The following is a 15,471-nucleotide window of genomic DNA, read 5'->3' as shown; positions in this document are numbered from 1 at the left end:
ATTATGAAAATTTGTCATTCTCTGGATATCTGGAGCATGGATGGATATTTTCACTAGTGACTTATAATGCCATGAATAAAAGATAGTTTTCCAACTTCTAAACTGATCAGATTTAATGGAGAATGAGTTGTAAAACTGCAGCAGCCATTAGCCCAGACCGACACCTTAGCTCCAAGTACTCTGAACCTCATAGAAGCTCAGAATGGCTACAAACTCGCGATTCCTGGTCTCTAGCCAGGGCTGGTGTGCAACTGAGCTATAAACCCAGGGCATGAGACTGTTAGGCTGATCAATTAAATACATTTTAACAATACACATGAAGAGCCCCAAATTCCATCAAAAGGTCAAAAAAGTGTCTTCTTAAATGAGTCTCTGTTCTCTAATTTTTGTAATTCTTCATAATAATTTATCTTAAATGTTGATACACTGGCTGCTGCTCACAAAAGATTTCAGAACATTAGGAAAACTTACCTCACTAGGGAAACATCCTTTTGCATAGCTGTCACCTAATTTAGATGCCTACACCATCTGTACAAACAATAGAAAATATTGAACAAAAATGAATTTCATAGCAAACATCCAAAGGAAATTGGAAACCCAAAGAGTCTTGTTCATACTAGGAGTAGAATCATAAATCTTCTGTTGCTGTATGTTAATGCCAAAAGTAGCTGTGCATTCTGCAATTAGGAAGACACTAAAATGAGCTTGAAAAGAACACAACACTTAAATTAGAAGAACTTAAATGAAGGTGCCACACGTAAAGTGAAGTATTTTCCTGGAAAATGGCACCTTCTTCCAGTATTGACTTACGTAGTTTGTACATCCTGGGTTTTTTCTGGAAGCGAAAACAAGTGTTTTTTGGTGGTTGCTCTTTTGTAACCTTTTCCTACTCTGTTCCTTGGACTGTCCAGTAAGACAAGGAGAATATATGGACTGGTTCTGTTCCACCCTGTGCCTGAGTGCAGTCACGTTCTTTTCTCTGAGACGTGAAGCTAGTCAGAGGGATGGAACACCTCTCCTATGAGGAAAGGCAGAGAGGGATGGGATATTCAGGTTGGAGAAGAGAAGGCTCTGGGGAGATCTTAATGTGAGCTTTCAGTGCTTCAGCCTATGGGGAAGATGGGTGCAGAGTTTTTAGCAGGGCCAGTTGGGGCAAAACAAGGGGTGATGGTTTTAAGCTCAATTTAAAAAAAAAATATATGAGATACAAGGAAGAAGTTTTTTACAAAGGGGTTGGTAAAACACTGTCACAAGTTGCCCAGAAAGGTGGTGGATGTCCCATCCCTGGAAATATTAAAGGACAAGCTGGATATGGCTCTGAGCAACAAGATCTAGTTGAAGATACCCCTGCTCATTGCAGGAGAGTTGGACTAGATATACTTTAAAGATTTTTTCCAGCCCAAACCCCTCTGTGGTTCTAGGAAGTAAAGAGAAACATGCAGCCAGGAATTAGAAGGTCAGAAGTGTTAAAACCTTGCTAAAGATGGATGAATCATAAATGAGTTAATAAAAGGTAGAGGGTGACAGAAGTGAAAAAGTTCATGGTGGTACAGAACAATGAATAGTGGAAAAGGCAGAGGTAGGAGAAGGAAAGAAAATTGGGAGCTGAGGTAGAAAAGGGAAGGGAAAAATGCACCAATGGATGTGAGTAGAAATGGTGAGGTAAGACATAGAAGTAAAAAGAGATAACATCTATGGTTGAAATAAAACATTTAATATGAAAATCTGGACTGAAAAAGAAATCATGGTAAATAATAAGAAGGTAAGAGAGACATAAGAAACAGTGCAGGATGAACATGTGTAAAAGCTGTATCCAAACCAAAATGAAGTCAAGAGAAAAACCCACCAGGAATGTAGAGCACTTTAGAGGTAGAGAGACTGTTAATTTCAGTTAAGGTTAAAATCTGTGTAAACCTGGCCCATGCACAGAATTTGCTGAGTCATATCAGAGGTAAAACATCTCTCCAACTCTAGGATTTTACTTGCTGTTAGCTGCCTGCAGTTTGCCTTACATTTTGGTTCCTTGTGAAGCAAACTAGATCAGCAAGTTCAGTCCACCAGTGGCCTGTAGGTTGCTGTGCTGCTGATGCTCAGTGGTTCCTAAGCAGCTTCCAGACGTAGATTTTACTCTTTCTGTTAAAGACTGTTCTAAGGAGTTTTCTCTGACTAACACACTATAGTTGGTTGTGTTTCCTGAATCTAAACAAACATCCAGGAACATAGGGGATTTAGGTGTACAATACCATGTGGCAAGTTGTGGGGAATTGGGGTGGGGAAAAAAACATGATTCACATCATGTTTTGGTTTCATTGCAGTTTTGAGATATTTGGTTTTGTATCGGTGTTCTTTTATAATATGTGGATGACTTGTTATAAGCATTGCTTTTTAAAGTTAAATTTGACATTTTTCTGATTTGATGATTTTTTTAGTCTATGTGAAGGGAAGAACTTAACCTGTGTGGACTGTGAGCCCATAGAGAACACCCTAACTCTGACAACACCTATTCCAGAGGAGGACATTGAGCTACCAGCCAGTGCATACTCATGCAGCAAGATGATGGACTTGGCCTTCCTGGTTGATGGCTCCAGTAAACTCTCAGAGGAGGACTTTGAACAGCTGAAGACTTTCATAATTGGCGTGATGAAAAAACTCCACATCTCTCAAAAAAAAATCCGAGTGTCAATTCTGGTGTATAGGGCTGGTCCCACCATCTATCTTAACCTTAAAGATATCAAAACAAATTCTCAGATGAGAAGAATTGTCCAGAACATAAAATACACAGGTGATAAAGAAGCATCTATCTATGAGGTCTTTAAATACACTGCCTTGCATGTGTTTGGAAAAGCAGAAAGGACCAATGCCGCCAAAATTGCAGTGATATTTATAGCAAGCAAGCCTCAAAAAAAAATCCGTGACATGCTTGGGTTTTTGAAGACTAGAGATATCACAGTAATACCCGTGGGGATTGGGCCACATATCAATGTGGACCAAGTCAAGTTCATGGCAAAGATGTTTCCAGGTAGCAGAGCCTTCCTAGTGAGCAATGTGTTAGAGTTAATGGATAATAGAGATTTCCTCATTGATCATCTGTGTGGTCTTGGACCTGAAGAAAGTCTCCTGTTACCAGCTACATCTGCTCCAACCATGTCCAGTGTCATACTTGCCCCTTTGGGACTCACAGCCCTACCAGCTCTTTCAGAAAAGTCCCGTCCCAACAGGCTGGATATTGCTTTTATTGTGGAAGGATCTGACAATGTTGGGGAGGAAAACTTCAATAAAGTAAAGAAATTCATTGAGAAGGTGGTCACAGGAATGAATGTGGGACAGGAAAATATTCATGTTACAGTCATGCAGTATTCAGAGACTGTCAATCTGGAGTACTCCTTTAGGGAAATACAGTCAAAAGAAAAAATTATCGAGAAAGTGAGGAGTATACCCTACCAGGGAGGGAGGGCTACCAACACTGGCAATGCCCTTGATTATATTTCCAAACATACATTTACATCAGTGAATGGGGGCAGGCAAGATGTTCCTCACTTGGTATATATGGTGTCATCCAGTCCTTCCACTGATGTTATCACACGACCTCCCAGGAGCATGAATGTTATTCCCATAGGCATAACCCCCGGTGCCAATATCCAAGAACTCAGAAAGATCAGTCAGCCTAATGACCCAATTATCTTGAATAGTTACAACAGACTTATTGAAGAGGCACCTGAATTAGTGCTGCAGTCGTGCTGCTCTCATGGGATGAGATTTTGGACCAAAAGCACAGGTAAGATTGGATGAATTTTCTGTGTGATTTCCTCTTTTCTCTGTCGGGTCTCCTCCATTTACCCTGTGCACCACTGAAATGTGAAGGGTTCCCTTATCTGGTTTGGTGTCTTGCTGTCGTAACACCAAGGAAGGAATATTTATCTTCCCTGAAGGCTGAGGATGCTGCCTCAGTCCAGCAGAATTGAGCCCAGCCCTGCAGTCTGTTTTCTGTAGGCTCAAAGTCCTTGTGTCCTTTTGTCAGCAAAGTACAGCAGCTTTCATACAGGTTGGAGAGTGACAGAGGAAAAACATTATCCTATCTTTATTATTATTATTCTCTGCTTAAAATAGCGTAAAATTATACTTCCTCTTTTGTGAGGAGACATTATTGGGTTTTTCGCAAACTTTTTTTTCATTTGTTTGCTTAGGGGTGAGGAGAGTATTCTGGGTTTTTTTGTTTATTTTTCTTTTGTTGTTGGTTTGGTTTGGGCTTTTTGTTGGTGTTGTCATCTGCTGTTGGTTTTCGTTTTAGTCTCCTATGAGTAAAACAGAATCGGTAGAAGAGCAGGAATTGAAATATCCATGTATCCCACTGGATATGAATCTCAAGGCTTTCATTAAAGGGGCATCCCTTATTGCTTCAGCTGGTCGTTATCCTGCTTTGTTTTCCCAAAATGCAAGTGGACCTACCCTTTCTACTCCTACCACATTAGCAGATGCTACTTTTCGTTATTATATATAAAATAACTTCTTTCCTTCCCCCTGTTACCCTCAGAGTTGTGCAACAAACCCATGGACATCATGTTTCTTCTGGATGGAAGTTCCAATATAGGAGCATCAGAGTTTGAGGAAATGAAAAACTTTGTGCGGGCATTTATTGAAAGTGTTGTGGTTGGTATGTATCTGCCTTTCAGCTCAAACACAGAAAGATGTTTTGTATTCTTTTGCTTGTAGGGGACAAACCAGCTTCTCAGTGGAGGCTTTTCAATTCTTAATTTTAGATTACTCATTCCAATCCCTCAAAACACTGACTGCTCAATGTTTATTTCCTGACCTATGTGGGATGGCTGATGCTTTCTGGGAGTGCTAAGCTCACTGTAATTGCAGAGTGTGTATTGATAGGGGGATACACCTCTGGTTAGGCTATTCCTTATCTTTCATTATCAGTGCAGCTCACCTGGCAGAATGCCTTGTATTCTGCACATATGTGAAGGGATCATGTGGCACAGGGAGCAGTTTAGGACATTGTGTGGGTTGTACCAAGCCCATCTGCATGGCAGGGGCTACACAGGATCCTGTGTATTCCCAGTAGTATTTAACAGACATGGATTTTTTTTTTTCTTATCACAATTGTATTTTTTATCCAGCATTAAGCCATTTCCATGGAACAACTGTTGTTATTTACAAAACATTGATAAAGACTCATTGTGCTCTATAAATACTTTCAGTAGGAGGCCATGAAGAGAAGTACAGCCAATCACCATGAACAACATATTGCCTGGTTCAATTTTGCAAATCTGATATTTTTAACTATCTATATAAATGCTTTAATAGTTTTATTTGTACTTCTTACATAACGTATAATCAGAATGTCAGAGAGGAGCATAATTTGGAATTTCTCTTCATTCCTCTTCACACATCAAGCTCCCTGGATTCACTTTGTTCCATGCACATCACTCCAGTGCTGTATGAGAGAGGGAATTGGGCATGATTCAGGAAGCATTGGAAATGATCTAGGGAGCTTAGTCCATCTGACAAATGAGGCATAAATCTACTGCTTCTGCTAAACAAAGTGCACATTAAAAAAAAAAAAAAGAGGGGGGGTTATAGACAATTTTAAAATGGGAAAGAAATAATACTGAATGGAGATTAATAAAGAGAAATTCTCCAGTTACCGTCATATTGATCTGGGCTATAATACTGCATGCTGACTCCTGACAGAAAAGCAACTGTTTCCAGCAGTACTTGCTTATTTTTTCACCAGGAAATAGTTCAGTTTTGATCTTTTCACACTCTGATGGAAAACCACTGTCTAGCTGTTCCTAATGTAAATCACAATGCCAACGTCTTCTTTAGATTTATTTTAAGACATTCACATGCACTGCCTAAAATGTTTATTTTCCTGCTTCAGGCAATTCTTCAATTCATGTGTCAGTTCTTCAGTATGCCAGGGAAAATAACCTAGAAATTTCATGGAACATGCCTCAAGAGACTGACAGGCTTGTAGAGATGGTGCAGGCCATTCAACAAAGGGAGCAAGGTCCTACAAGACTAGGTGAGTGATTTTGTGAATATTGGTGTTTAAACAAGAAGGTGAACAAAATCCCAAGGAATGCTAAATACAGTCTGGCTGCAAGCACCAATTTATGTCATTGTGGTGGCATTTCTTGTTAAGGTTCAACCTCTTGTTATGGTTCAATTTTCTCTATTAAAATGTATTCATAGGTTACACAAATTATGGTTTGTCTTTAATGTATTTTGCAAAGAAGCCTTGAAGTAATGCTCAGGATTTGCATTCATTATCTTTCAGGCAAGCAAAACATAATTCAGAAGTAAAGACTTTGATCATTAACCTTTTAGTGCTGGTCAGTTGATTAGACATTTAGGAGCAGAACTATTCATGCTGACTTCAGAAGCTGACCTTGCCAGATGTTTGTGCTGAGCCAGTGTAACCCATATGGCTGAAAAATAGCAAAACAAGAGTTGTATTCTGTGTGGTTCACTTCCCTCATTAAAGTCGCCAAGCTGGTTCCACAGGGACTAAAGCTGGCACAAGACTGGGGATGGTGCCATGGAGCACAAGTATTGCCTAAGGCAACACCTCAGCTGAAGAGTTACTTGTGAAATGTCATCTTCTGTTCCAGACAGACAGGTCCACTTCAGTTTTCATGTGCTAAAACATCAGAGATTTCCCACTGGGTCTGTGGAAACTCGGTGCACACATGAATATCAGTTGCAGGGTTCAGCAAAAAATGATTCTCCTATAGCATTTTTCACCAGATACCCTGAGAATCTGAGCCACATTTATTCCAGCAGCCACCTAGCATCAGGGTCCTAGAAGAGTTGAGGAATACACAGATTTTTGGGGTCTTTGGGCTATAAAGAGTTATTTGTACAGAAAAGTGTGAAATAAAACCTGACTTCCATAGTTTGCAGGAGGATTAGCTCTGATTGCCTTCTCAGCCTGGAGAAATAAAAATACCAGATGGCTGATGAGACTTCTATAGGCTCGTTGTGGGATGATTTGTTGCATACAAATAGATAAGTTTTGTGAAACCTTCCATGTAATGTGTAGAGAAAGCCACACGAACTGCAGGATAAACAAGAGCAAACATGGCCTTTGGGAAATGAAATGGGAGAGGCAGCCACATGACATCCTCGTTAGTGACTTGTTTATGTCTCATTGGAAAATGCTCAGAGACCGTGATCTAGGATGTGATATAATGAATCAAAGTGGAATAGAATAGAAGTAGTTCCTCCCAAAAGAAGTAATGAAAATAAGTCACGGCGGTGCTGTCCTGCACCTTGTGATGTGTGTGAATGTGGCTGGCTGTCCAGGAGACAGCATTCCTGGGAAGTGCACGGTCACTCAGGCCCTTCTGTCTGAGATCAGGCCTCTGGAAATGCAGAGGCTGCTTGATGGCCCAGTCTGGATGCGGCATTTTCGTAGGAAATCTTTTCTGGCCTTTGCTTGATCTGAATTTACCCATCAAAAAATAACATTGCTTTCAGACCAGAGCTGATTTGTATTTGCACTGGCTGCCGTACGGTAGAAGAACAATTCAGTGAAATTTTTATTCCATCTATGTTGATCCAAATTGTGGTATTTTGGTCCAAAAACCTCTATTTGCAGAGGGCAATTGTTGTTGCCACTGCAAAAGTCTAATTGTAGAAAGCATTCCATTTCCTGCCTCATTTAGCCATAAGGAAGCTCCAGGAGAGAAAGATTTTAAGAAATAATGAAAAAGTATGTGAGGGCATAGAAAGAACAAGAAAGAGCAGCCGATACCACAAATCTTTCCCATGCTTGTGCAGTGGGGCCATTCAATAACATCAGGCAAATTTTGGCTCAAGTAAGAGCCTATCAAGATGCAGCTCTGGGGCTATTCAGACATCATGAAATCGTGTACAACTTCACATAAGAAACAACTGAAGAAAAAAAAAAAAAGAAGGAAACTAACTAAACACTAAAGTGATGTGTGCAAGAGAACTGAGAATCACGTAAATGTGTCTCTGTTCAGCATTTGTGGGTGTTTAGGAGAGTCACAAGGAGCAGATTGAGCAATCCCTACAGTAAATACTGCTTAACACTTTATAAAAACATTATTTTGCTTCCTTATAGCCCTAGTAAAAGTCATTCATTTAGGCTGAAATTTTCCTGCCTCAGCCTCAAAATTTGCAGGAAGTATGTTCTGTGTGGCTCAGCTGTATAAAAACATCTTTAGGAAAAGAAATATTTCCCTCCCACCCTCTAAAGGAAAAAAAAAAAAAAATCTTAAATTTATATTTTTTCCTCCAAATTTCCATCATTGTTAATATATTTGATTAGCAGCATTCAGCTTTGCTGTCAGGATTAAGAAGGTATAAATGTCTTTCTCCTAAACCTCCCCTGAGGTTTTGGAAGCAAAGTTCCCCCATCATCCCCAAATAATGCGCTCTATACTGAATTTCTAAAAATCCTGCCCCCTGTCACCCAAGGCCAGAAGCTGTCCTGATCAGAGGGCTGCCACCCACTAACAGAGACTTTGACTTGTTCCACACAAATATTGCTGAACTGGTGGTGCCAGCTCCTTTTTGAAGCCAGTTTTGGCTGCCACTAATATCTTCCCTGAGCTGTTTTAATTCACTGCTCTTCAGGGCTTTTTTGTTTGCTTTTTTTTTCCTAGTTCATTCTTAAAAGGTCTGTGAGTTGAATGAGCTCCTGGTGGAGTCTGGGTTCATCAGAAGCCGTGGTGATAAGAGAAACACAGGATTTGTGACCTGCAGGGGTGAGGTTTTTGGGGCCTGTTCCATTTAGTGATGTTGGACAGACAGGTTTCTGCTGCTCATGAAAGGTTCAGCACATGTTAATCAATGTGTATTAATGCCAAAATATCAATATTTGTGTGCCAAGAACTGACCACTTAAAGCACTGTGGGATCAATTTTCAATAGCTGATTTGTTTCAAAATTAAAATCTTATATTTTCAGTGAAAAATCCCAATTCAGTGCCAAGTGAAAATCCCAACTCAGTGCCAAGTGAAGAGCCTAAATTAAGATACAAAGACCAGCTTCGGGATTATGGACCTGATCTAGTGGAAGGTGTCCCTGAACATGGGACACCAACCCAAACTGTTCTGTGATTTTTATGATTCTATGATTATCACGAGGGGGAGTTGTTCCTGGTTAGTCAAGTCCTTCGTTAAATAGTTGCAGTCTGGAATACCCAGCATCCAGACAGTGTTGGCTGCTTCTGTATCACTTCAGGTTCTGAGGAACCATTCCTTTTTAGTTTCTTTCCTAGGCAGCTTTCAGGACTTGTGAAAGATCAAGATCTCTTGTGGTATTTTTTTTGTCAAGATGTTGCAGAAATGTTAGAGAAACCACTGAGGCCACTTAAGGCACAGATTCACAAGTTTCCAGCAGGAACCTCCATCTAATTGGAATCCCCTATCTGTCACAACTCCACAGACTCTCAAGGGGCTTTACATTTAGTTTCTTTTTTCAGACAAAATTAAAGAAAATTATTGCAAAGGTTGCTCTTAGGAAGTTTTTGCTTTCCCAGAGGCATCCACCAAAACATTAAATGTCTGTGTGTTCCAGATTGGCTAATTCTGGGATGAATCTTCATTTTCTTTTCTTGGATATATTTCATATATTTCTAGGCCATCTTGTGCTTATTCAGTTAATTCCATTATGTCCATGATTGCTCCCAATCCCATATTTGTGATTGAGCTTTAACACGTCTTTTTACACATTTTAACTCTCGCATCTAAATCATTAGTGAAACTATTCAATAAGGCAGAATCTAGTGTAATTCCCTGTAGACTCCTAGTAAACACCTCCAAACTCATTCAACAGATTGTCTTATGTCCTTAAAGCTTGTTTATGTCTGGTTAATCAACTTGCAGTCCTTGCAGGCACCTCTGTGTGAAGCATTCTGAGTTGTTACTTCAGAATACAAGCGTAACTTTAAAATCCATCAGGTGTCAAGTCAACCAGGAAAAGGTTCTTAAAAAGCATTTTCTGACTCTCAGAATTTTAGCATCAAATGTTCATTGTCATTATTTAATGATTATTGCAAACATGAGCACTGAAGGATGGGGAGAAGATGCTGTTCTGTGCTTGGAATGATTGGTCTGTCCTTTCTAAAGTAGCCTGTATGGTTCAATTGAGTTTTTGTTTTCCCTTTTTATTTACTTGTATTTTTTTTTTTCCCTGGACATGGCACGAGTAGCAGTCGTGCCACTACTGACTGAGCTGGAAGGCTGCTGGGGTCTCACAACCTTTAATGGGCTGAGGGAAGGGCTAAAATGGCTGAAAACAACCTGGGCTAGAGGAATATGTTCCTGCCCATGGCAGGGGAGCTGGAACTGGATGATCTCTAAGGTTCCTTCCAACCTAAACCATTCTGGGATTGACTTCATGTTTCCATGCTGTGAGCACTCTTTCCAGTCTTAATAAAGCCTTATGCACAGTGTTGTTTAAGTCAGTGTAAATACTTATATATTTCCTTTATTGGTATGATAATGTCAGGTTTCTGTTGTGTTGCAGTCTCACAGTATGAAAATGTTCAAGTGGGTTGATTTTAGCAGTAAATAGTTTTTATTGTGGCCTCTGAGGGATTTGGTATTTCTCCTCGTGGCGAGATGGAGAGATGAAGAGCTGAGAAGTAACAACTTCCAACTTGGGATAGGAACTTTCTGAATCCCTCAAGCAGGACAAAAGTTCATTTGATCATGTCTTCAGACACCTGGCTCTTTTCTCTAGAGCTGGCTTCAAAGAAAGGGAGAAATCCAAAGAGTTTTTACTATGCTAAATCAAATTTTCCATCCATTAAATTGAGTAACTACTTTTGGGGCCTTTGAAATAATCACTGGTTCTATTACAATGGTACTTGATTTCTTTATGAAAAATTATAAAAATAATGGATTTTTTTTTTCAGTTTGCAAATATGTATGGAGTTTCTGAGCATTTTTAAAATTAATGTGTGAAGAAGAAAAATGGAGCTGGAGTGGCTGCTGACCACATGAACCACACAAAAGTCAAAGGATCATTAAAGAAAACAAATACAAAAATTTCAAGTACTTTTCACAAACGAATAAAAAATCATCTTACTGTGCAAAAACTTAACCTAAAAAATACTTGAAAGTTAAAAACTGAAACAGTTTTTCTGGTAATTATTTGTAAGACCAAAGGGGAATGAGTCAATCTTCTGGAACAGTGACCATCCTAGAGCAGTCTCAGGGACTTTGAATATAGTCATATTTATTTGCTGTATTTTGTTTTATTCTTCATTATTTCTAGCTAATGTACCCTTCTGTATCTAATATTTACCTCAACAACCATTTGTAGAAAGGACAACTGTGTAGGACATGAGTTAATACCTGAGGTTAGTTATTTTTTGTGGTCAGGAATAGTAGTTTGTGAGATGGAATCACCATCACCAAGCTAATAATGGTGTTTTAAAATGTGTTTTGTTGCAAGTAGAAAAACATTCAAAATTTTGAGGTTTTCACTGAATATCCAACTGCTGTTGCTATGTTATTGAGTCACTGCATGGTTTGGTTTGAAATGGACCTTCAAAATCATCTCATTCCAACCCTTCTGCCATGGGTGGGGACACCTTCCACTATACCAGGCTGCTCAGAGCCCCATCCAACCTGGCCTGGAACACTTCCAGGGATGGGGCAGACACAATTTCCCAGGGCAGCCTGTTCCACTGGTGCCTCAGGACTCTCTGAGTAAACAATTTCTTCATCACATCAAATATAAATTTCTCTTCTTTTAGTTTAAAACTGTTCCCCTTGTCCTATCCCTACCTGCCACTATAATAAGTTGCAAACAAATGCACTTATTATTATAAATTTTACTGTGAATTCCTCAGGCCAACTTATTTTACCTCTGCAGTTATTGCAGATTACTCAGAGGAAATACTCTTTCAAGTGTTTATCATTCATCAGTTACTGTTTGCCCTGAATGTCACATCAGTCAGGTTTCATTTCTACTTCCTGACCTGATAACTTCTAAACCCAAAGGAGCTTTTAAGAAACCTGCATATCATGATTCTCAGTATAAATATTTGTGCAAATACATGTCTAAATGCAAGTACTAACAAAGTGCTCTCTTGCTGAGGTCATAATTATCAACACAAATTTCCCTGAATGTTCACAGATATTAAATGAAGGGGCAGCAGCTTGCCTTTTAGGCAAATTTCTGATTTGGTAGCTGAAGTAGAATTTCTTTGCAAGTTTTGTGGGATTTGGTGTGGCTTTTTTTTGTTTTATTTTGTTTTTATTTTAATATGGATCACCCAGTTGTATTATGGATTACACAGAGTTTAAATTTCAGTGAGGTTGCTGGTAGTGTGGAGGCAAGGTAGGCTTTTCACATCCATAGGGAAACTTGATGGAATCAGGGAAGCACTAGATCTTTTATAGGAGTGAGAACAACTTGTGTGAACAGCTCAGGATGATGCCAAGCTGTGGATCAGCTTGCCCACTGGATGTCAGTGTTGCTCAGCAGTTCGAAGCAGGAATATAATCACCACAATGTCTTCTATCCTTTAGGGATGGCAATACTTCTGGGAAAGGTAACTGCTTAAGTGAGATGTGTAACTTTATTGTGGCTAAGGAAAAGGAAAAAAAAGTTCCCATCACTGCAGGAACTGGGATGGTCTGGAGATGGAGTTAAGGATGGTCCTCCTGTGTTTGGATGTCGTAATAAATACTGGAAGGTTTTTAATGGCTGAGATATTTCATGTAGCTGCAATAAATCAGACATGAAAAGTCCTTTAAGAAGAAATATTTTTCACTACCTACTAGCATAACACACTAAAGCAATAAAAGATTTAGTTTTATAGTCTCCTGTGACTTTTCTATTATATCTCTCATTTCTCTCTTCATTTCTTCCTAGGAAATGCCATTGATTTTGTGGTCCAGAATGCGATGTCAGAATCCCACGGGGCCAGACCCAGTGCATCAAAGGTTGCGATCGTCATTGTGTCGGGGAGCTCACAAGATGCTGTGGAGGCTGCTGCCCTCTCTGCAAGAGTGAACAGTAAACCTTGTTTCACTGTCACTATTTATGTGTTGTTACTTTTAAAGTAATGAGCTAGAACAAAAGATGGAAAATTAACACACTGGTGTGTCCATGCAAGTTCTGGAGTTACTGTGTGTGATGTTGTGGTAAGGAACAGACCTGAACAAAACATGCCCCATGAAGATGCCTTTGACGTACTGGGAAATTCAAGACCAATCTGCAGTTAAGGCTGACAATTTGCCCAGGACTCACAAATTAGTAGCATTTAGTTTTCTGAGATCCTGTGAGTAGACAGGGAGAACAGAAATGTGGTCTAATATAATAAATTCAATACTGTTGCAGTGCAGTGAAACTTGAAAGGCTGCTACTACTACTACTACTACTACTAAATATAATCATCATAATCAAAAAGATAATAATGATAATAATAAGAAATTTTGATGAGATTCTGCCCTGACCTCTACAGGAATATACTTCTGCTATCAGTGTGCTGCCTGACCATTTTTCAAGTTTTCTGGCTGTTGTTTCTGTATCTCAGCTTCCTCAGGTGTTCAGCTGAGGAACTTTGACTTCATTTGAAGCTTGCTCTGGGAGTTATTGAATAAGGCATGGACTGTGCAAGAACTATCAACCATTATTTTTAATTAAATGGTTTGACAATAATCCAATTGCCGTGTAACTGAAGAAAGAAAACAGTATATTGAGATTCTTTTTTTTTTATTATTTTTATTTAGAAAGAGTGAAGATGTCATTAAGTCTGCAGCTGTGTTTTGTTGCCCATGAATGATCTTATTATGCTTGGGACTAATAGAGCTCAGCTTAGCTAACAGTGTGATTAGAGCAGCATCATTTCAGCCCTTAGTTGCCTTTAGCCAGTGTGGGGGGAATGATGCAAGTAACACATGAAAATTAAGAGTTGGAGAAAAAAAATCCCAGTTATTTTTAAAATTTATTTTAAGAAGCAAATGAAAAAAATAAGTGATATAATCTCTATGTTGGAAAAGATCTTTAAGATTGTCATGTCCAACCATTAACGAAGCACTGCCAAGTGCCACATCCTTAAAATACTTCCAGGGATGAGCACTCCACATCCATGAACAATGATTTGTTCCTGTGCCTTGCCTATTTCAAACCCTTCTCTTTTCCTAGGGGTATCCCTGTTCCCAATTGGTATTGGGAACAGATATGATGAAGAGCAGCTGAGGACTTTGGCTGGACCATCTGCTGCTAACAGAATAATGAAGCTCCAGAATTTTGAAGATTTACCCACCATGATCACATTGAACAGTGAATTTATCAAAAAAGTGTGCATGGGTAAGTCCAAAAGTCGCGACCTTGTGTCTAGAGCATAACACAAAAATTGAAATGCAAAACCAGGATGGCTTTTCTTGATATTAAAAGGCAATCAGATAGTTAGCTAGTTAGTTAGTTAGTTGTTGTTAGTTTCCAACTGACAACCCTTGCAAATGCTGACCTAGACCACCACCATCACTTAGGTGTGAAACCAAATTTGAGCCCTTTAAATATGTATCCAGCTGCTATTCCAGTTAGCCCAATTCCAGCAAGGTTTTTAGAACTGCTTAGGCCTGAACTTTCAAGCTACCATCTTGATAAAAATCAATCTTAATTAAAACCTTGATAATCACTACTCAGGACTGGTCAATAACTGAAGGACACCAGGAAAGCTGAAGCTGTCATGAATGAATGAGGCATGTGTCAGAAATGTTGTGAGCAAAGATTTCAAGTTGTGTTTTTCAGACATTGTTATGTGTATGCCTACAGAAAATTCAGCCAAAATAGAAGGCAAAAATAAAAATAATAAAACATTTGCTTTCCCAAGGAAGTAGATACTGGGGGAAAAAACGTGTAAAATGTTTTAAACTAGGATTCATTTATTTGTAGATGACAGCATGCCTTCTCTAAGGAACCTTGCTTCAACACTGACCTACTGACCAGGATTTTACTTCTTTTACCTCCTTGATCTTGATATAGATATTTATCCCTCATCTTGTTGTTGTTATTCCTGTTCCAATAACATCCACACGTTCTCACCACAAGCCACTGCCTCATGGTGTTAGTCATTGCACAGGTTTTTGCCAGCATTATGAAGGCTTAGTTACATCTTCACTACAATAAATGGACTTTTTTTGCAAAGCCAAGGACCTCTGAGAATGAGGAAGTTGCAGAGTGTTCACAGCCCAGCTTGGAGATATCCGATCAGCCTCCACTGGGATCACTTCTGGCATTTTAAAATCTCTCCAGAGCATCAAACAGCTGCCATTTTCTAGATTTAAACAGCTGCCATTTTCTTTCCTCTCTTTTAAAATAAGCTTGTAAAGATGCATTTCCTCTCTTCACACTGTAAAATATGTGACTTTTCTTGCTGTAAATTACATTGATCCAAGATATAGGATGGGGAGCAGGAATTTGGAACAAGCAACTATTTTCTTATTGCAATCTGTGCTATAACCTATCA

At 39.2% G+C, this 15,471-nt stretch overlaps 1 protein-coding gene across 1 annotated transcript in view; it reads left to right on the top strand.

The window, feature by feature from the left end:
- VWF (von Willebrand factor) overlaps nucleotides 1–15,471 on the top strand; it is a 127,139-nt gene that overhangs the window by 70,896 nt on the left and 40,772 nt on the right. The window contains exons 28-32 of the mRNA XM_005532685.3: nucleotides 2,430–3,775; nucleotides 4,532–4,651; nucleotides 5,888–6,031; nucleotides 12,870–13,013; nucleotides 14,145–14,309. Coding sequence (XP_005532742.2) covers nucleotides 2,430–3,775; nucleotides 4,532–4,651; nucleotides 5,888–6,031; nucleotides 12,870–13,013; nucleotides 14,145–14,309 — 1,919 coding nt within the window. The remainder of the gene's footprint in view (nucleotides 1–2,429; nucleotides 3,776–4,531; nucleotides 4,652–5,887; nucleotides 6,032–12,869; nucleotides 13,014–14,144; nucleotides 14,310–15,471) is intronic.

The sequence above is a fragment of the Pseudopodoces humilis genome, chromosome 5 (genome assembly GCF_049639895.1).
Source record: "Pseudopodoces humilis isolate 2021_Gansu_Grassland_sample_001 chromosome 5, ASM4963989v1, whole genome shotgun sequence".
Classification (NCBI taxonomy): domain Eukaryota; kingdom Metazoa; phylum Chordata; class Aves; order Passeriformes; family Paridae; genus Pseudopodoces; species Pseudopodoces humilis.
This window is presented reverse-complemented; position numbering and strand designations above follow the sequence as displayed.